Raw genomic sequence first — 20,149 nt, 5'->3', positions numbered from 1 at the left:
GTGGCCCGTGATGTGTGCTGGCGCAGCGCCGGGACTGCAGGAACCCGCACTCATGTGAGGAAAAATTATGCTCTGGAGGGAGGAAGCGGGTGGCTGTGGGAACAACTCCAGCTATGGCTGCTCCTTTTCTCCCTGCCAGCGACACCTGCAAAACCATGGTTTGGAGCAGCAAGAAGAACTACCCCAGAAGAATCAGTCACCTTCCTGTGCTCGCCTCACTCCTTGCCCTCTTCCCAGCCCCATGACCCCACTCTCTCCAGCAGGGTCCCCCCAGCCCCTCGTGTTTCACAGGGGGACTGAGGCCCCCAAGAGATATTCACATGCAGAGGGTCGGGTGGGTTGGGATGGGGTGAGATGGGATGGGGATGGAGGTGGAGATGGGGATGGGAAGCAGGACACGACAGGACATGATGAGGATGAGGGTGGGAATAGGGAAGGGGTCAGGATGGGATGGGGATGGCATGGGATGAGATGGGATAGGGTGGGAAACAGCCGACAAGCTCCCCTCCCGGAGTGTTGCTGTGGGCACGAGGGTCGTTTCTCCCTTGACCTGCCCAGCTGTGCCTGTGCTGGGGCAGCTCTTCATGGCCGTGGGAACCTTGTGGTGCACACATGGCCAGGGTCATCACGCTGATGGCCGCTGGCTGGAGCAGGTGGGTGCTCCCGACCGGAGGGGGGTGTCGGGACAGCCCGAGGGCCCATGGCTCACGGAAGGGCTGCGCTCAAGGGGACACAGCTGCCCCTTCTGGGGGGGATTTGCAACGCTGGGAGCGGTTTGGGAGGACACGGAGTTTCGGCTCATCCTGGGGCAGGCGAGGAGGTGGGAGCCAGGGTGATGCTGAGGGGCTGCCGTGTCCCACTGAGGGGCCACCATGTGCCACTGAGAGGCTGCCATGTGTCACTGAGCGCAGGCGACCCCAAAATGGCGGCAGCGTGCGCTTCCCCCCGGTTGAGGGCGCTGTGTGTCCTCCCCGCCGCCGGGGGCGCTGTGTGTCCTCCCCGCCGCCGGGGGCGTTGTGGGCGCTGTGGGCTCTGTGTGTCCTCCCCGCCGCCGGGGGCGCTGTGGGCGCTGCGGCGCTGTGTGTCCTCCCCGCCGCCGGAGGCGCTGTGGGCGCTGTGTGTCCTCCCCGCCGCCGGGGGCACTGTGTGTCCTCCCCGCCGCCGGGGGCGCTGTGTGTCCTCCCCGCCGCCGGAGGCGCTGTGGGCGCTGTGTGTCCTCCCCGCCGCCGGGGACGCTGTGTGTCCTCCCCGCCGCCGGGGGCGCTGTGGGCGCTGCGGCGCTGTGTGTCCTCCCCGCCGCCGGGGGCGCTGTGTGTCCTCCCCGCCGCCGGGGGCGCTGTGGGCGCTGCGGCGCTGTGTGTCCTCCCCGCCGCCGGGGGCGCTGCGGGGCCGGGGCGCGGGGCTGGGGTCGCTTCCCGCGGCCTGGGCGCCTGGCGCGCGGCGTCGCTCCCCCCGCCGTCATAAAGCGCCGTGCGCCGCCGCCGCCTTTCCCCCCACCGGGCCCAGTGCCGCCCCGGCCGACTCCGCGGGGCAGGGGGGGCGCGGGGCCAGCTCCGTCCCGCCGCCTCGGGCCGCCCGCCGGAGCTACCGCGGGTTCCGGGCTGAGAACCCGACGCGGAGCTGCTGGAAGAGACCGGTTCGTATCGGGAGCCGCGGTGGGGAGGTCTGTTCTTCCTAGTTTTGTTGGGTTTTATCTCGGAAAATCCGGCAGCTCGGGCGGGGGGTAGGGTTCGGTCCCCGGGCAGCCCCGTCCCCAGCTCTGCCCGCCAGCCCCCTAGGGCTTTAAATAAGATTCTGAGTTTCCCCACCCCGGTTTAAGTATTTACTAAACGCTTGACTTAAAGAAGCCTCGAGAACAGCCCCCTCGGCTCTCGGAGCAGAAGATGAACGCGGCGGCCAGCAGCTACCCCATGGCATCGCTGTACGTGGGCGACCTGCACCCCGATGTCACCGAGGCCATGCTCTACGAGAAGTTCAGCCCCGCCGGGCCCGTCCTCTCCATCCGCGTCTGCAGGGACATGATCACCCGCCGGTCCCTCGGCTATGCCTACGTCAACTTCCAGCAGCCGGCAGACGGTGAGTGACACGAATCACCACCTCTGCGGCTCTTTTAGTCACTTTTATTCACTTTTCCCCACTCCACACCGCTCTCGGTGTGTGCTGCCACGTACAGAGTGTTGCAGGGTGAGTAATCACTGAGTGGTGATGGTGAACCTGGAATACTTTTTACAACTCTGTAATACTCCGCGGCTATGCATCTCAGTAGCATCTCTGGTAGGCAGACCTGTCTCTTACTAGTGTTGAGCTTTGGAGACTGTGGTTTGCTCTTTGTATAAGAGAATTATCTCTACTGTGTTCCCCTTTGTTCCTATGTGGGTCTTCCTGCAGTTGGTCCTGGCAGAAGTTGTTCAGGGCTGTCAGCCCCAGCCGAATGTTCAGTTTCCCTGGCTGAGCCCCTGGCTGCCTGCTCTCTCCAATTTAATATTTGGGAGACCTGGTGGGCTGCAGGTCACTGCATTTATGCAAGAGGCTGGATGGGTCTCTTGTTTTGGGTGGTGGTATTCCTGCATTAATTGATAGAAAGTGGGTTGTTTAGGTTGTCTCAGGTGCAGAAGCCATGTTGTTTTGCTCTTGCCAGACTCTTTTTCTCATACTTTGTTTTGGCTCCTGCTCAAGCAGGGGTTCTAGATCTGAAACAGCAGTAGTGTGTGGAAGAAGGAACAGAAGGGGTTACTTTGGAACGTGTCTTTTCTGGAAGAAATACGGGTCAGCATTTTGTGCACTCATTTCCAGAACCTCTGCTTGTCAACCTGTGCAAGTTTATTGCGCTCGGCTATTGTTTAGCAGTATCTGTATGTGACAGAGGCATCCAAAGGATGGATGAGAGTGAACTTTCCCCTGGAATTCAGAGTTGATTCACAAAACAGGAATTTTCAGCAGCAGGTAATCTTTCCTGCAGCCTGTGGTAGATGATTCTGCTTGATGTTTACAGACAGCAGGGAGAGGTCTGTTTGTTACATGGGTCGATTTACTGGCTTTGTATCACAGTGTTTGTTGGGTAGAGAACAAAAATGTTATAACAAAGTTATGTTCCTGCAAGCTAACAGAGCCTTTGAGATTGAGCTCTGGGCTGGGATGTTTGGGTTTTGTGTATTCTGTTGTGACTGTTTGCCATCCTCGCTGTGTTCATGTGCCGTACAAGCAAAGGTGCAGTTACCCAGGCTTACCTGCCTCTGGGCTGAGGTTTTGTTTTGTCAGGATAAATAAAAAACTGCAACAGAAATAAAGCCAAGAAGGAGCTCAGATTAGATAAACATTAGGGAGGTAGGGTGCCAGACAATGAGGAGGAAGTTCTCCTAAAGCAGAGAAGATCTGCATGGGAAGTGCAGTTATGTTGTTAAAAGGGAAGAGAGGACCCTCACATGTTCTTGCTTTAGCATAAAGAATTTCTGCTTCTCATGTGAGTAGGAAGACAGGTGGCATTGCAATGTATTTCAAAATAATCTTCTATGGTAATGAAGAGGCAGGAATTTAGAGGGAGGTTGCATCATTCCAAACTTCTGGTGAGGCAGCAGACATTTTAGGAAGTCTCAGTTGCTTCAGGGGATACTTTGACAGTGGGAGGTGTCTTGTTACTGGTAGGGCTGCAAAGGTCAAGTGGTTTAAACCTCATCATTGAGTTAACTTCAGGAAGGAGAAATGTTCAACCTCCTCCTGCCCCCATGAAGAGATCCCTTCTGAAACATTCCTCTTTCTTCTGCCAGGCAAACTGCAGTGTGTGTTAGTTCTCATAAGCGAAAAGCAGCTGCTGGAGTAAATGTGAGGCACAGAGCATAGATAATTTTGGAAAGGGGAACCCATTGTGGCATGTTGTGGTGTCTCTGAAACAGAGACATGAATATGGAGAATAAGATTCTGACTGACAAATGCTGGAGTTTGGATTTTACTTTCAGGGTGCAGCACTTCGTGCTGCCTGCTGGAGGGCTTTCTGAGAGGAGAAGGGATCTGGGTATGCTTCCAGGAGTGCATAACCAGAAATGTGTTCGGACTCCATTTCGTTAAAGATGGGGAGTGTTCTGTAGCACTGTAGGGACCTGGTTTGATTTCTGAGTGATGGATGCTCAAAATACCACTTAAAAGTCATCAGAAAGCTTAGTGCTCTGAAAACCTTTAGGGAAGTTCTTGTGGAAATGTTGGTGATGGACTTGAAGTGGTAGTGGGTGTTAAAGAAGTTGAGGTATGATAGTTTGCATTTCCCTGTACCGTTTGTGGAAGGGTGAGTGTTCCATGAATATGAAGAAAGCAATGTTTTAACCCTTTGGTGTTGGAAAGGGGACTGTGTCTGTAGGACTAGAGGAACACCATGGAGTGAGTCAGGTAGCTTGAGCTCTGGCTCCCCACTGCGTGGGGGCACCAGGAAATTGCACTGTCACATCCTGTACATGCTCTGTTCTCCCGGAGTCCCTGTGATCAAACTGAATCAGAGCTTGAGTTTATCCCTATGTTTTTGTTAGGTAACAGAGCAGTGCTTGACCTGGAAGGAGTGACTCTCTGGACATGCATTGTCTAGCTGGCAGGCAGAAAGATTACTTATGGTGAAAATAAGCTCTGTTGTTTTCAATGCAACTCTTTGGTGCAGTAACCAGTGAATGCTGAATACTGACTCTGTCACCCTGCGATAAGCAGATTCAGGAAACGCTTCAAAGTTCTGGTGAGTTCAGGCTCAGCTGTGGTTGTTAATATTCTCTTTGACTGTGAAGAAGGGAAAGAGAACAAACTCATTTCATTTGAAAGAAAAGCTGAATTTCCTTTTCCATGTGTTCCTCATGCAATTTAACTGCATTCCAGAGTTTCATAACATTGGCAGAAGTCAAGACATGATGGCTCAGCTAATGAAGCAGAGAAACTTTAACATGGCTGTAGAGATAAGCTGTTCTGGAAGCACAGAGAGAATGGGACATTTCCTGAGCCGAAAAGGAACCCAGAGCTGGTGTTAGATAAGTGTCTCTGAAGAAAAGTGTACAAGAGTACAGATAAATATCTTGTCTCCTTTTTCTTCCTTACAGAATAGAAGATAACCTCACACCCCTATTCACATTACACAGGTTAACAGAAGAGGGGTCACTTACCTGTGCTTCGTTGTCAGCATCATTTTGTTCTGACTCAGTGGTTGAGGGATTCAAGTTTGTTTTGTAGGCAACCTCTCCTTTTTTAAATCAGTGGTTACATTAGTGTTGTGTGCTGTTTTGGGGTGTGTTTTGCTTTGTGCTGTAAATGAAAGTTTGCAGAGCAGCTGCTTTTGCAGAGCAGAGCTCCTTGTACAGAATTTCTTGTGAGTGAACCCTGGGGTGCGTGTGTGTGTGTGGTTCTCTGCCTTTATGCTGCTCAGCCACAGTTGCTAATTCCAGCTTTGTGCTAGCTCTGCTTCAGGGAGCCTGCAATGGAGATTAATTACTTGGAGGCCTCAGGCAAGCTGCAAGAACTGTTCATATGCTTTCCCTATCTAGAAGGCTATGGAAGAGGGATGAAAGGAGGCCTGAAAGGGGTTGAGAATGTTTAATGTATCTGAGTTACAATTGAGTCTGCTGGAAGTATGACAGGAACTGAAAGGGCTGAAGCTTTGTGTTTTGAAGAAAAGGAGAAGGTGTTTGCTCAGATGAAGGAAATTAGTCAGATGTGCTCAGTTCCAGTCACACAACTCATGCTGATTCCTTACAGATTTTCTAAGGTGTGTGATTGCATTTCCACTTGTGGGCATGGCAGACCTTTCTTGAACTGGGGAATCCATCTAGGTCTTTCTTACTCTGCTGCTTTCAAGAAGTAGCTGAGTGAATTTGGAGTGGAGTATGATAACAGAGTGAGATACTGGTAAGCTATAGAAAGAGCAAAGCAGTACCATCTGCTTCAGTGTGTGCCTAAGCAAGCTCGGAAGAGGGTTTGACTGCTCTCTGCCTTGATTGCTGCTGTAGAGTTGCACAGTTCCCTTGGGTGCGTGCTGCTGCTTCCTCTGCCTGGCACCTTTCAGCAAGAGCCCTGTTCCTACTGCAGAAGGAACACACACCCTGGAGTGTCCCTGCCAGCACATGCCTCTGGAGCCCCTCTCCCGGCTATAAATAAACACTGCCAAATTTGACAAGCTGGCCCAGGTCGTCTGCTAGGAATGGGCTGCAGGAGCCTCTGCTGCGTTGGTTCAGAGCAGCAGCTGAGGAGTCATTTCAGCACAGCAGCTAGTTGAATTTAACGCCTTTGACTAAACAGAGCCAGCAGAGTCTAGCAACAATAAATTCCCTTATTTTTGTTTTTATTGCAAGTCTTGACTCTTTCAGGAGGGAAATCCAGCAGAGCTTATTTCCCAGCTAGGTGCACATGAAGGACTGGGGATAATAGGAGAATCGTGAGGGCATCACTTCAATTACAAAAGCAGCCACAATAAAAAAATACATTTTAAAGCATTTAAACATTTTAAGCACATGAAAAATCTGAAGGAACTTCCCAGCAGTGGTGCAGATGGGAGCAGGGAGTGCAGGGGACTCCTGTGATCAGTGTCCCACTGGTGTCCTAGAGGAGCGCTGTGAAATGGGGAATAACGACTCTGCTGGCTGCACCAGCAGTCACCTGAAAGAAAGTGTTCAAATTGACATTTTCCTTGAATTTGCTCCTTCTGAAATCTACTCAGCAAGTATCACTGGGTGAAGGTGGCATGAGAGAGCTAAGCTGAACAAATGTTGAAAACCTGGTTTCTGCCCTGTTAATATTCCATGATTTTAATGCATGTCTGTCCTTCTCTTTCCCTGCTTCATGCTGGAAATTAACAGTCTTCTCTGCTCACTCCATGCTGGGAGTGTTTTCTGGCGCAGAGTAGTCCCAGGCTTCTCAGTTCTATGAACAGGATCCTGATGCGTGTGCGTAATGGTCCTTTTAATATCCTGGTAGGTGGCAGAAATAGAATTGTGGAGCGAGGTTTTGGTGTGGATTGCAATGATAGTGCTGGGGTTTTAGTGTTGAGATAAACACTTCCCTCTTAATTAGACTGCGTGTATGGACTTTTTTTCCCCATTTTTTTCCACTCTTGCTGTCATCTTTAGATTGAGGAACTTGGGAATCATCTTTTGGCCCCGTAACTTAGATGCTGACTCACCTCTGCTCCCCAGCCAGCCACGTGTCTGGGCACATTTTCCCTGACCTGTCAGGGTGATGATCCTTTTCTCTTAATAGAAATGAATACAGGTGGATGTGAGCTTCATGAAAAGCAAACAAACCAAACAGTGGCTCTTGTTGCTTCCCTCCCTCCAGGGTTTCCTGCATTTCCTTTCCTTGTTTGGGTGCAGCAATTCATTTTTAATATATTATAACAAATAAACCCCAGCATTTTGATACTCTCTTTGCTGTAGTTGTTAAAACATTGCTTTGGTGTGAATTTGAAATAGTCTGTTAAACCTGTTGGATCTTATACGTGTCTGGTGACTATGCTGCAAAAACTTCCCTCAAAACTTTGGGTTAAAAAGCCATTGGAATTGGCTACCCATGATATTACTCCATATATCTCCATGAGACAAGTAAAATTCAGAGAAAATGATTGCCCACATGGTGGGAATCTTAGTTCTTTAACAAACCACAGAAATCTGTTCTTGACTTCTCTTGCAGCTGAGCGTGCACTAGATACCATGAATTTTGATGTGATCAAAGGAAAACCCATTCGCATCATGTGGTCTCAGAGGGACCCCTCCCTGAGGAAGTCGGGGGTTGGGAATGTCTTCATTAAGAACCTGGACAAATCCATTGATAACAAGGCACTTTATGACACATTCTCAGCGTTTGGGAATATTTTGTCCTGCAAGGTGAGATGTGGTTCCTTTGTCTGATTCTGTTCTAGCAGTGGTGTGATCAGACAGGCCCGGTGCAGTAAGCAGAAGGGACCCCAATCACTGAGTGAGGAGCAGAGTCTCTAAAAGGCAGAGTTGGCAGAAAGGTCAGGGATTGATGAAGTTGTCAGATTTGGTGCTGAAGTGTGCAAGTTGGGAACGTGGATAATGTCTTTCTAGTGCTGGCTCCTATGTGTGCACTGGCCCTGGGTCTAAGCATGACTGAGGAGACGACTTGTTCAGAGCGCTGACAGTTTATTCTCTTCCACGTGTCCAGGTGGTGTGTGATGAGAATGGCTCTAAGGGCTACGCATTTGTGCACTTTGAGACCCAAGATGCCGCAGACAGAGCCATCGAGAAGATGAACGGCATGCTGCTCAACGACCGCAAAGTGTGAGTGTCACAGCCAGAAGCAGCAGCGATCGCATGAACCGGGATGCAGCTCGGTATTAACAGGGACACAAAGGCACTGGTTCACCTGCCCCAGTCTTGGCCTGCAGCCTCTCCACTATCAGGCTGGTGAGTGACCCTGCCCCAGCCGTGGCCTCCTCCCGCTCCGTCACAGGGCTGTTGGGTGTCCCTGCCCCAGCCGTGGCCTGCTCCCGCTCCGTCACAGGGCTGCTGGGTGTCCCTGCCCCAAATGTGGTCTCTTGCTCTGTTGCCAGGCTGATGGGTGTCCCTGCCCCAGCTGTGGCCTCCTCCCACTCCGTCGCAGGGCTGCTGGGTGTCCCTACCCCAGCCGTGACTGCTCTTGCTCCGTTGCTGGGTGTCCCTGCACCAGCCGTGACCGCTCTTGCTCCGTTGCTGGGTGTCCCTGCCCCAGCCGTGACTGCTCTCGCTCCGTTGCAGGGCTGCTGGGTGTCCCTGCCCCAGCTGTGGCCACTTTTGTTCCGTCACAGGGCTGTTGAGTTCCTGGTCCCAGCCTTGGTTTGTCGCCTCTCTGCTGGTGGGCAGGAGTGGGTTCCTGTGGCCACTGCTCTCCTCAGCAGTGCCGTGTGCGCATCTTTGTCTGGCTTGCGCCGCTGTAGGACAGGTGATTGTTCTGGTTGGTCTGAGGCTTGTTTGTCCTTCTCCTGTCGCCCTCTTGTCCCCATTCCCAGCTCATACTACGCATTCATTTTTTACCTCACTGCAAATCACATGTCGTTTTTCTGCTCTGGGAAACAAGCTGCTTATTTTCATTCTTTCTTACAGATTTGTTGGGAGATTCAAATCTCGTAAAGAGCGGGAGGCAGAGCTGGGAGCCAAGGCAAAGGAGTTCACCAATGTGTATATTAAAAATTTTGGGGATGACATGGATGATGAAAGGCTAAAGGAGCTCTTCAGCAAATATGGTAAATACAGAAACATTTTTAATGTGAGTTTCGTGACTCATGACGGTTTAACTGTGCTGCTGCCTGAGTGTCGTGGTTTAACCCAGCCAGCAGCCAAACACCACACAGCCCCACAGTGGGATAGGGGAGAGAATAAAGGAAGCAAAGGAAGAGAAAATAATAATAATGGTGTTAAAAGAGTATACAAACAAAGTGGTGCACAATGCAGTTGCTCAGCACCTGCTTGCTGACCGATGCCCAGCCCCTTCCCAAGCAGCAGTCCTGCCTTGAGCATGATGTCCTATGCTCTAGAATATTCTTTTGGCCGGTGTGGGTCTGCTGTCCTGGCACCTGCTTGCCAGTAGAGCATGGGAAGCCGAGAAGTCCTTGTGGTAGCATGACCTTTACTTAACAACAACTGAAAAGATCAGTGTGTTATCAACATTATTCTCATAGTAAACCCAAACCACAGCACTGTATCAGCTACTGGGTAGAAAGTTAACTCTGTCCCAGCCGAAGCCAGAACTGGGAGGCTGAGGAGCACGGACAGTTGAAGAGTGGGTAATTATTGTCAGATGTAGGTCAGCAGGCAGAGGCTGAGCAGCAGGTGAGAGCATGAAGGCTGAGGATATTACATGGGCTTTAACAGTCTTGAAACGTTTTTGTGGTGTTTTACTAACTGTGTCCCTTGGTAACAGGTAAAACTCTGAGTGTTAAAGTGATGACAGACCCCACTGGAAAATCCAAAGGCTTCGGCTTTGTAAGCTTTGAAAAGCATGAAGATGCTAACAAGGTATGACCAATCTTATGCTGCTTGATATTGTCAGAGAAGAGAAAACTTACTTGTAGGAGCGTGCTACTGAAATGTAGGAAGTTCTGCCTCAAGCATAACCTCTTCTGGATGTGGGGACTTGGGAACCTTTTGCAGCTTATGAGCGTGACATTCAAGAGCAACCTGGTGTTTCTCCAGACTCCACACATAACACAGTCCTATAATCGAGAACATTAGTAGCTGAAGAAATACTACAGTGCAGGGATTGAGGAGGGGGGCAACTTGAGTAAGTACTTGAGGTCTTCTCTAAGTAGGCCACTTGTTAAAGTTTGGCCTTAATTGGAAAAAGGGTTAGAGTTGAATTCCAAGTTGCTGTTTAGTAAAGCACTTACAGCAGTGGTGTCAGCGTGGCTCCTCCTGATAATTGCAGTTTGTCTGTCATTTGCCTGTTGTTACAGTGTGAAAGTAACATGGCAGCTTGGTGTAATGGCTCGCAGGCAGGAGCTTTGGACAGTCCTTTTCCTAGGAGGATCAGGTGCAATCCTGTCACAGAAGCTGACAGCTTCCTCTTTCACCCTCTATCCAGGCAGTAGAAGAAATGAATGGAAGAGATATAAATGGTAAAATGGTATTTGTAGGTCGTGCGCAGAAGAAGGTCGAGCGCCAGGCTGAACTGAAACGGAAGTTTGAACAGCTGAAACAAGAGCGACTCAGCCGGTACCAGGTAAATAGTCTGTTCCTTTGCTGAATGTAGGCACCGTTTTCAGTCTGTTGGCAGACTTGAAGAGAATTGACAAAACAATCGAACAACAAACAGCCATGAGATATCCTGGGAGCAGAAAGGTAAAGGTGGCTCTGGCATCTGGGGGTGATGCAGGCATCAGAGCATAGCCCTGGAAGGTAAATGTTTAGGAGGACATGCGATAAGTCATCCAATCCCCTTTGTTTTCCAGTGGGGATACCTAGAAGGATGGAAAGAGACAGCATAACCCTCCACTGTTGTCTCTCACTTATAGCAGAAGTGGTTCATGTCAGAGATCGCATCTAAATCTTCCCCGCTCATTGCAATATAGTGCTGAGCTGGGGACACGGGATGCAACAGGAAAGCAGAGGAAATCCAGACAAGCTCCCTTTCACCACAGTGGGACTAGTCTCTACACCTTTGCAACAATCATCGCCTTCAGCTTTGGGTGGGATGAAAGGAACATTGTGCTAAATTAAGAGTTTTCAGACAAATTACAGGTCTGGCAGATGGCTGCTAACAGTCAACTTGCTCAAGGTTTTCTTTAATGTTATGAATGTCTTGTTCTCTCCTTTCTAGGGTGTTAACCTGTATATTAAAAACCTTGATGACACTATAGATGACGAAAAACTAAGGAAGGAGTTCTCACCATTTGGGTCAATAACGAGTGCCAAGGTATGGTGGGGTGTGAGGGTATTTGGATTTTAAAGCCTGAAGAAGGAATTGACATGGGATTGAAGGGGGCAGTTCTTGTGTCTCCTGGTCATTGTGGTCCTTAAAACGTCTGGACTAGTGAATACACAGATTTCTTAGGGTTTTGGTGGGATTTTACTGAAAACTTGCTTCATTCCCTCATTATAAGAGGAGGCAGGAAGTGACAAACACGTCTGTTTGAGGTGACTACCAGTAAGCATGAAATGGCATTTCTCTCTGTGTTCAGAGTCTGCACCAGATCTTTCCCATTCCTTGCTGTGCAGTGTGGGCCTGGGGACGCATGGTGCTTACAGAAAAGCAGAGTGAATCCAGACAGGCGACTTCTCATTCCCTGAGTGCCTGTCTCTACGCCTCTGCAACAGTTACACCCTTACCTGCCTGAGAGGTGACAGTTAAAAATGGGGATTATTGTGCTATTCTTGTGACAGTGCTCCATAAGCAATTGATGTTTACTGCAGGTGATGCTGGAAGATGGACGGAGCAAAGGGTTTGGCTTTGTCTGCTTTTCCTCTCCAGAAGAAGCTACGAAAGCAGTGACAGAGATGAACGGGCGCATTGTGGGCTCAAAGCCTTTGTATGTTGCACTTGCACAAAGGAAAGAGGAGCGAAAAGCCCATCTCACAAATCAGTATATGCAGCGCATTGCAGGGATGAGAGCCTTGCCTGCCAACACAATCATTAATCAGTTCCAGCCTGCTGCGGGTGGATATTTCATGCCTGCTGTGCCCCAGGTAAACTGAGCTTAGGTGTGGCTTTTTAACCTGTCTTGGAACCTTTGATGGCTCAGTTGCAATAATCTCAGAGCCTTTCTTATGCCTATAACAAGTAACTCCTAATGAGGTGTGCACTCAGCAGAGTTAATGCTCTGACTTACCAGCTGCCTGTTCTGTTGATGTGAATTGAGTGAGTCCTGGCAACAACTGCCAAGACTTGTTGTAAACAATGTTGGTTACTGGCTTAGATGCTGCCTCAGAGCTTGTCCACTCTGTCTTCAGGCGCAGAGCAGACCCACTTACTATGCACCCAACCAAATGGCGCAGATGAGACCCAACCCACGCTGGCAGCAAGGCGGAAGACCTCAAGGTGAGTGTGGTAGAGACAATGTTTTGGTTGGATAACCCTCTTGGTTGTATTTTTCCAACAAGAACTGTGCATGCTTTCCTTTCCGTGCGCAACCCCAACCTGCTCCCTGTAGCTGACTGTCCTGGTTTGCCAGTCAGTTCTGTTTTGAGGATTTCCCCTCATTTTTTCCATTAGGCTTCCAGGGAATGCCCAGTGCCATGCGCCAGTCTGGACCACGGCCAGCACTGCGCCATCTGGCCCCTGCCAGCAATGCTCCAGCCGCTCGTGGCCTCCCTGCTGCTGCCCAGCGAGTTGGTAAGGTGTCTGCCTCCCAGGCTCTTCCCTTGGCTGGGAGGGAGGAGGTTGCTATTGAGACTTGTTTTTTGCTTCCAGAGATGGTTGTCAGATACAGATAACCAAAGGCTGCCGGGAGCAAGGGGCGCAGACAGCACCTCTTTCCTATTCCTTGCTGTGCAGTGCAGGTCTGGGGACAGTTGGTGCTACAGCACAGCAGCAGAAACCCAGATGCGCTATTTTCCCCTGGTTTGGAACTCATTGCTACACCTTCGCAGCATTTACCACATGAAAAAGCAACCTGCTCTGTAGATCATGGGTACTTTTCCAAGTAGAGCATCCAAATTAATTTTATTCCAGTGAAAAAAAAAACCAGAAAATATCTTAAATACAGGATGGGGAATGCATAGTTTAGTTCAGGGAGGATGGCTGCTTCCTGGAGTAGCCAGTTACGATTTGGAGAAACCAGTTTCTAAAGGAGTGTAAGAGTGTGCAGGGCATAATCTGAATTCAGCAGTTAGTATCGGAGGTCCCAGCTTGCTTGCACATTGCTACAGGTGTTTGTAATTCTGTTCTCTTGCAGGTGTTGGCAGCACAGGGCAGAATTTAGCTCCCCGTCCACCTGTACCTGCCCCTGCTCCCAGAGCTGTTCCTCCTTACAAATACGCTTCTAGTGTGCGCAGCCCCCACCCAGCTGTGCCACCCCTGCAGGTAACACCACACTCCATGCTGACCTCCCTGCAGTGCTGGCAGTCCCACAGGTTTTATGGGCAGCTGAAGTGTTTTTACAGACACTTCAGACTGCTTCTATAACCCAGACAGATGTCATAATTTAGAATTTAAGTTGAAGTTGTACCTTTGCTAGGAGGAACCCAGTTGGTTTATCTGTCTTGTCCTTGCAAGCCCTATTTGACCCAGATTCGCTGCTAGGATAGTTTGTTGCTTTCCTGTTTTTGCAGTCATTTGTTCTGTCCCCTCTTTGCCACATCCTCACCAGATATCGCTGAAGGCACAGTTCGCTTTCCCACAAACTTCTGCGTTGTCAAAAGCAGTCATGGATGTTGCTCTTTCCCAGCTCCATTATTTGCCTTGCAATGTTTGATCCAGTTCTTGTCAGATATGCAATGCCCATGTGTGACAATGAGGGGTTGAGTTTGGGGTGTGGAGGGGGAGCGTTTGAACCAGGAGCACCTTTTCTGAGAGTTAAGGCTGCTGTAGGCTTGACAAAGACTACTTCAGAAGGAGAGAGTATCTTATTGTCTGTAAGTGACGCCACCAGCCTAGCACCTGTTTCAGAGCCCTCCTGTCTGCCCTCCACAGGCCCCCCAGCCTGCAGTACATGTGCAGGGCCAGGAGCCGCTGACTGCCTCCATGCTAGCGGCTGCCCCTCCCCAGGAGCAGAAACAGATGCTGGGTAAGGCAAATTCCGCTTCCTATAGATTGTGTGGTACTTGGGAAATGCCCTTGAGTTTCAGAGATGACTTTTGAATTGAATTTGGGCTTTCTGAACTCCTTTTTTTCCCAGGGGAACGTTTGTTCCCACTGATTCAAGCTATGCACCCCAGCCTTGCCGGGAAGATCACAGGAATGCTGCTAGAGATTGACAATTCGGAGCTGCTGCACATGCTGGAGTCTCCGGAGTCACTCCGGTCAAAGGTGAGCCAGCTGGTTCATTTGGATGGGGGGACTGTGGGTGGCTTTGGTCTGGAGAGCAGCTCTCACTGGGTTCCTGCTCTCCCGAGGTGGAGGAGGCCGTTGCAGTGTTGCAGGCTCACCAGGCCAAGAAGGAAGCTGCCCAGAAGGTGGGCGTTGTTGCTGCTACCTCTTAAACCAGGAAGACTGGTGAGTGTCTCAGTCCTTGGCACCACTGAAAAGCATCCAGGAGTAAGTAGAGCGAGATTGTTAGTGAACGCAGATGGAATGTGGGGTCGAGTAGGTCTGGGTGCAGCACTTGTCTACTTTTAGTCCACTCCTTAAAAAAAACAAGACAAAACAAAAAAGAAACCCTAATGCAGTTTTTCCCAATGGAATCCTTATTGTAGAAGCTTTAGAAATATTCTTAAAAATCCTATTTTAGGTGAGCATCAGAAAGATGTTGCATAAATCCCTGCAGTTCCTAGCAGGTGACATGTTGAGAAAGGAATAATGTATTGAGCTGAGCCTAGAGCAACTGCTGATCTGGGAGATAAAACAAGGGACACAAGTTGTTCTGGTAGCTCTGAGGCTGAGTAGGCTGTTAATGCCTGTGCCTTATCCTGACCCTTGTCTGCCTGCAGGATCTGTTGAAGCGCAGGTGTCAGGAATGTCATTGCATTGCATGGGTCTGTCCAAGCCAGTGCTGTCTCTCGTTTTTGGAACTGGCCCTTGTTTAGCCTCTGAATATGTTTGGTTTTGGAATGCCTCCTCTTGCTGTTGATGATCTGTTTTCCTGTGGGTTGTGTGGAATGGATGCCCTCAGTCCTTTTTCTGAGGTGGCTGTGGTCGGATGTCAAGAACTCGAATTGATGACAGATGCTGAAGGGATCTCCTGGTTTCCTGTGCCTGTTCCTCAGTGGCTGCCCCGCTAAAGCACTGATATTTCTTCTCAGATGATCAGAAATTGGTGTTATCCACAACTGCTGACAGCTTTTCTGTACCTTGTGGTGCTTGAGAGCTCACCACTCTGGAGCGAGGTGTGCAGCCTGTGGTAACTCCTCTCATCGTCTTTCCCTACAGGATGCAAAGAAGCCAAATAGCCCCATTGTAGATGCCTGCTCAAGCTGTGTGGAGACCCTTTGCTGCCTCGTGGATCTTGATGCCATGCCGTATCATGTAGTTCTATTGCATTTTGTTAACTGGTCTTTAAGACCTTATTTAAAAATCCAACTGTGAACTCTAGGTTTCCAAACCCGGAATTGGGCTTGCAAGCTTTTCCTTTGTGGTCAGAATGGAGCTGCCCTCTGTGTCTTCCGAGCAGGACGTTGAGGGTTTTAGGTTGAGAGTATTTTGTGGTTTTGGTTTTAACTTGAACAATCCAGTTTGGAAAGTCTGGAAAGCATTTATCAATAAAGAAATAAAAAAAGCTTCTGCCCTGTTTGTAAGTTAGTCTCTAGGTTTGATAAGTAAAGGGGATGTGGCTCAGTGCAGTTAACCTGGCAGGCAGCTGTTGTGACTGATAAGTCACAGTTTTAGTCTGAGTTATTCTGCTGGTTCACTGTTCTGGAGCAGCTCTGTTAAAATGATGACCACGGAGGGTTGCGCTGCGTTTGGTTTGGGTCTGAAAGGGGGAAGAGGGCTGTCACCAAACCGCGACGCAGCAGGAGCATCTGTGAGGTGTGCCCAAGGGCAGCGTCCAAGGCTGGACTCCGGGAAGCAGCCGCGGGCGCCCCCGGGGCTGCGGGACCGGCGCCCACGCGGAGCAAGGGGCGAACCGCGCAGCTGTGGCCACGCCCCCGCCGTACCCGTCGTCCTTTGCAGGCTCCGCCCCGGTACTGGCCACGCCCCCTCGTCTTGCCCCGCCCACGCGCAGGCTGCGCCCCCGGAAGCGAAGCGCGCAATGGCGGGAACCAAGCGGGTGCTATACGTGGGTGAGCGCCGGGCTGCACCGGGGGCGCAGGGGGAGCGGCGGGGCCGGGTCGGGCCGGGCCGGGTCTCACGCTGTGCGCTGCAGGCGGGCTGGCGGAGGAGGTGGACGAAAAGGTGCTGCACGCCGCCTTCATCCCCTTCGGCGACATCACTGACATCCAAATCCCACTGGACTACGAGACGGGTGCGCGTTGGATGGGCCGGGGGGGTTCCCGGGCTCCCCGCTCTCTCCTGAGGTTCCCGCTCCCTCCTGGGTCTCCCTGCTCCATCCCAGGGGTCCCCGCTCTATGCCTGAGCTTCCCACTTCCTGCCAGGGGTCCGTGCTCCTTCCTGGGGTCCCCACTGCATCCCGGGGTCCCCTGGGTGCTGCCTCCCCCTAGAGCATCCCAGGAACAGGATGGGCAGGAGTGGGCTCTCGGGGCCAGTTCCTCACTGCTGCTGGTGACCACTCGCTTCTGTCCTTCCAGAGAAGCACCGGGGCTTTGCCTTCATCGAGTTCGAGCTGGCAGAGGTAAGGAAGGGGGCAGTGGCTTCCACTGGGTCTCCGTTTCCTCCTTATGCGCCTTGTGATGGATCCCTGCCTCATTAGGGACAGCAGTGCTGCTGTTCCTGGAAGCAGGGGGAGTTACCTGCCACAGCCTGGGATTGTTCTCCAGCAGTCCTTCCTAAATTCCCACCTTTCCCGTGTTCTTTTGGGCTAAAGCTTGGCTGCTGCCAGCTGGGGCTGCTCCTAGCTGTGCCCAGAGCTCAGCCGCAGCAGGAGGTTCTTTGGTTTTGTGGCAGCACAGGCTGTGGCATATTTGCCATCTCATAAATCATTCTGGGTTTCAGACCTGAAATGTTTTATGTAAGCGATTAAGTGTTGTTCATTAAATGGGGTCCCTGGGCTGGTTGTGGGAAGGCACACCCGAGGTACTGGTTTGGATACAGCTCTTGCATGATCTGTTTGGTTTTACAGCCGTGGGTCTATGAGCTTCAGGAAAACAGCCCTTTGGCTTCTTTGCAGTGAAATGCCGGGGGCTGTGTATGCTCCTGGTGTTCAGAGGCAGAGAGAGAAGAAACAATAATAATGATTTTCTTCCTTCTTTTTGGCAGGATGCGGCAGCAGCTATTGACAACATGGTACGGAGCTCCTTCCCTCTCTGCTGTGTTACGGAGCGAGGTGCTGTGTGACGTGGGCCGCTTAAAGAGAGCGAGCTCTGTTCTCTGACCTCTGCGGGGCCATGGCGGGCACAGTGAGTTTTTACCTTTTGGCGGGCTCTGTTCTGTTTTCCTTTGTGCAGAACGAGTCTGAGCTCTTTGGCAGGACAATCCGCGTGAACTTGGCCAAACCAATGCGGATTAAAGAAGGATCATCCAGGCCTGGTGAGTTGATGCCCAGTAGAGGAGAGCAATCCCAGGAACGTTCAGAGTTCAGCCTTTCTCTGCTTCCCCAGACCCTGAGGCAGCAGCTTCCACTCTGCCTCCCTTTCAGAATCCTGGGGATCTGAGCAGTATCTTAATAACCAAATAACGAAACATGTCACCCAGTGCCTTGGATGGAAACCCTCTAGGCTCCACTTCCAGTTGCCTTCCTGCTCTCTGATGGAGGGCACAGCAAACACACACATACCAGGCAGAATTACCCACACATCTGGCGACGTCTATGAAAGCAGATGGGGCTAAGGCCATCCCAAGCCATTGCCCTGAGTAGTTGCAGTGAACAAGCTATGAGCTTGTCCTGCCCACTGAAGTGTGGCACCTCTGGGAGGAAGAAGGGATGACTTAGTCCCTTATTCCCTGTATCCTGTGTCCTCTGGGGAGGCTGCTGCCAGCTGAGATTCCCAGATCTCCAGTGCGATCCTCTTGGCAGTACCACGCTGTGCTTGAACCCGTGCAGCTGGCTGGCTGTAGCATTTTTGTTCAGTTCCTGTGCTCTGACCCTCCTTTTGTCATTGCAGTCTGGTCAGATGACGATTGGCTGAAGAAGTTTTCAGGGAAGACTCTGGAGGAGAACATAGAGGAGACAGGATCAGAGGCGCCCAAAACAGAGGCACAGGAGGTAGGATAAACAACTGGAGCTGTCTGTATCCCTCCTGTCCTGAAGGCTGAGAGCGTGAGGCCAGCTGTCTCTGGAAGCAGAGCAGAGGAATGTCATCTCAACTTGGTTTTCTCTTTTCCTGCTCAGGGCGAGCCTCCTGCCAAGAAATCTCGAGTCAACCCTCAGGTTTACATGGACATCAAGATTGGAAACAAACCCGCGGGGCGGCTGCAGATCCTCCTGCGCTCTGACGTGGTGCCCATGACCACGGGTGAGGAGAGGCTCAGCCTCCCCGGTGGAGTGGCTTCTAGCTGTGACGCAGCTCTCACCTTTCTCCCCTTTGCCCCATATCAGAGAATTTCCGCTGCCTTTGCACCCATGAGAAAGGCTTTGGCTTCAAAGGGAGCAGCTTCCACCGCATCATCCCCCAGTTCATGTGCCAGGCCGGCGACTTCACCAACCATAATGGCACCGGAGGCAAATCCATCTACGGGAAGAAGTTTGATGATGAAAACTTCATTCTCAAGCACACGGGACCAGGTAGAGCCAACTCCCTGGCAGGGGCTGGAGTGCAAAAGGGCTCAACATCACCTAGGGGCCATGCTTGGTCTGTTTTGACCTTGACTATGCTGAGAGTAGCAGCCCTGGATTATAATCAGTGTTGGCCAAACGCTACTGCCACCGTCAGGCTGTTGTGTATCACCGGCATTCAGCCAGCAGAAATGCATCATTCTCGCTCCATGCACGTGCTGTTATTTTCCAGTATTACATAATGGGGAAAGCATTTGAAAACTGCTTTACAGTTTATTTTTGAAGGAGGAAAGTCACAGCATGACTGAAAAGCAGCAGAAGGCAAGCAGGTTTATCTCTATGCAAACAGTTTTTCTATTAGCACAAGTAAAAATAGATGAGTGATCTCCACCATTTTCCATCTTTCATGCTTGCGAGTGGTTTTCTCTTCATGTAATTAGTTTCCACCAGTTTCTATGGTGGTTAGTATTCAGAGGCTTTCCTAAAACCGGCAGCATTTCACCGAGCCTGGGAATGGGTTTGGGTTGAAGGAGCAGCTCATTTCTCCCTCCCTGTAACACAACACTTTTTGGTCACAGGGCTGTTATCCATGGCAAACTCTGGCCCAAACACCAATGGCTCCCAGTTCTTCATCACTTGCGATAAAACGGACTGGCTGGACGGGAAGCATGTGGTGTTTGGTGAGGTGACAGAGGGCATGGAGGTGGTGCGGGAGATCGAGGTAGGCACTGGCAGTGGCGTCAGGGCAGAGCTCACCTCCTTCCTCCTCTTAGATTTTGTGCTTTTAATCCTTGCTGTTCTTTTCTCAAAGGCTCAGGGCACCAAAGACGGGAAACCGAAGCAGAAGGTGATTATCTCGGACTGCGGGGAATGCCCGTGAGCTCGGCTCTTGGAGAGGACTGGATGGGGCGAGCCGGGCTGGGAAGGGCTGGGGAGCTGGCTGGGGTGGGACAGCCCCGCGACCTCCAGGCGGAGCACGACTCCCACGGCTCTGGTCAGAATTCCCCTGCAAAGCCTCGTGTGAATGTGCCTGCGGACAGAGCTGCGGGGTCTGACCCTGCTGGGGATGAATTGCGTCTCGGCCTGCACTGGCCGTGCTGCCCTGAGTTTGGGCCGGGCTGGTTCTGCTGCAGGGTTCTGGAAAAAGTTTATATTTGGTAAAAATAAAGCGTAGCGTTAAACATAATGAGCCTCAACCCCTGGCTGTTGAATTGTCACTGTGTGAGGATGGTCTTTGCTTTTCAGCAAAGATGCTTTGTTTTGCATTTGCCCTCA

General features: G+C 51.1%; 2 protein-coding genes and 3 non-coding genes across 9 annotated transcripts; all 5 read left to right on the top strand.

The window, feature by feature from the left end:
- Window positions 1–1,386: 1,386 nt before the first annotated feature.
- On the top strand, window positions 1,387–15,815 carry PABPC4 (poly(A) binding protein cytoplasmic 4). 5 transcript variants are annotated; one of them, XM_054086408.1, is made up of 16 exons: window positions 1,388–1,636; window positions 1,848–2,076; window positions 7,645–7,838; window positions 8,140–8,255; window positions 9,057–9,196; window positions 9,874–9,968; window positions 10,534–10,671; window positions 11,269–11,364; window positions 11,862–12,134; window positions 12,399–12,486; window positions 12,661–12,780; window positions 13,343–13,470; window positions 14,080–14,173; window positions 14,285–14,415; window positions 14,502–14,601; window positions 15,475–15,815. In XM_054086408.1, the coding sequence occupies exons 2-15, from the start codon at window positions 1,884–1,886 to the stop codon at window positions 14,586–14,588; spliced, it is 1,893 nt and encodes a 630-aa protein (XP_053942383.1). In that variant the 5' UTR covers window positions 1,388–1,636; window positions 1,848–1,883; the 3' UTR covers window positions 14,589–14,601; window positions 15,475–15,815. The 5 variants fall into 5 exon arrangements, with proteins under 5 accessions (XP_053942385.1, XP_053942383.1, XP_053942380.1 ...); XM_054086405.1 differs by having other exon boundaries at window positions 1,845–2,076; XM_054086407.1 differs by having other exon boundaries at window positions 1,388–1,663; window positions 1,845–2,076.
- LOC128854334 (small nucleolar RNA SNORA55) lies at window positions 10,988–11,120 on the top strand. The gene has a single exon (XR_008453372.1). It is a non-coding gene; the product is annotated as a small nucleolar RNA SNORA55 (small nucleolar RNA).
- Window positions 11,635–11,767, top strand: LOC128854333 (small nucleolar RNA SNORA55). The gene has a single exon (XR_008453371.1). It is a non-coding gene; the product is annotated as a small nucleolar RNA SNORA55 (small nucleolar RNA).
- LOC128854335 (small nucleolar RNA SNORA55) lies at window positions 12,914–13,042 on the top strand. Its single transcript, XR_008453373.1, has one exon. It is a non-coding gene; the product is annotated as a small nucleolar RNA SNORA55 (small nucleolar RNA).
- Window positions 15,816–16,222: 407 nt separating the features above from the next.
- Window positions 16,223–20,059, top strand: PPIE (peptidylprolyl isomerase E). Its single transcript, XM_054086411.1, has 10 exons — window positions 16,223–16,325; window positions 16,409–16,507; window positions 16,791–16,834; window positions 17,419–17,445; window positions 17,607–17,688; window positions 18,264–18,364; window positions 18,491–18,614; window positions 18,698–18,883; window positions 19,453–19,595; window positions 19,686–20,059. The coding sequence occupies exons 1-10, from the start codon at window positions 16,295–16,297 to the stop codon at window positions 19,752–19,754; spliced, it is 906 nt and encodes a 301-aa protein (XP_053942386.1). The 5' UTR covers window positions 16,223–16,294; the 3' UTR covers window positions 19,755–20,059.
- The last annotated feature ends 90 nt before the right edge of the window (window positions 20,060–20,149 follow it).

Source organism: Cuculus canorus, chromosome 22 (genome assembly GCF_017976375.1).
Source record: "Cuculus canorus isolate bCucCan1 chromosome 22, bCucCan1.pri, whole genome shotgun sequence".
Classification (NCBI taxonomy): domain Eukaryota; kingdom Metazoa; phylum Chordata; class Aves; order Cuculiformes; family Cuculidae; genus Cuculus; species Cuculus canorus.
This window is presented reverse-complemented; position numbering and strand designations above follow the sequence as displayed.

What these genes read in the sequence shown, in the direction of transcription:
- PABPC4 (XM_054086408.1), top strand. Translation starts at nt 1,884, where the DNA reads ATGAACGCGGCGGCCAGCAGCTACCCCATGGCATCGCTGTACGTGGGC. An exon ending in GGTCAATAACGAGTGCCAAG is followed by an intron (nt 11,365 to 11,861) that starts GTATGGTGGGGT and finishes TGTTTACTGCAG; the next exon opens with GTGATGCTGGAAGATGGACG. An exon ending in TGCTGCTGCCCAGCGAGTTG is followed by an intron (nt 12,781 to 13,342) that starts GTAAGGTGTCTG and finishes GTTCTCTTGCAG; the next exon opens with GTGTTGGCAGCACAGGGCAG.
- PPIE (XM_054086411.1), top strand. Translation starts at nt 16,295, where the DNA reads ATGGCGGGAACCAAGCGGGTGCTATACGTGG. An exon ending in CAAGCGGGTGCTATACGTGG is followed by an intron (nt 16,326 to 16,408) that starts GTGAGCGCCGGG and finishes TGTGCGCTGCAG; the next exon opens with GCGGGCTGGCGGAGGAGGTG. An exon ending in TCGAGTTCGAGCTGGCAGAG is followed by an intron (nt 16,835 to 17,418) that starts GTAAGGAAGGGG and finishes TCTTTTTGGCAG; the next exon opens with GATGCGGCAGCAGCTATTGA.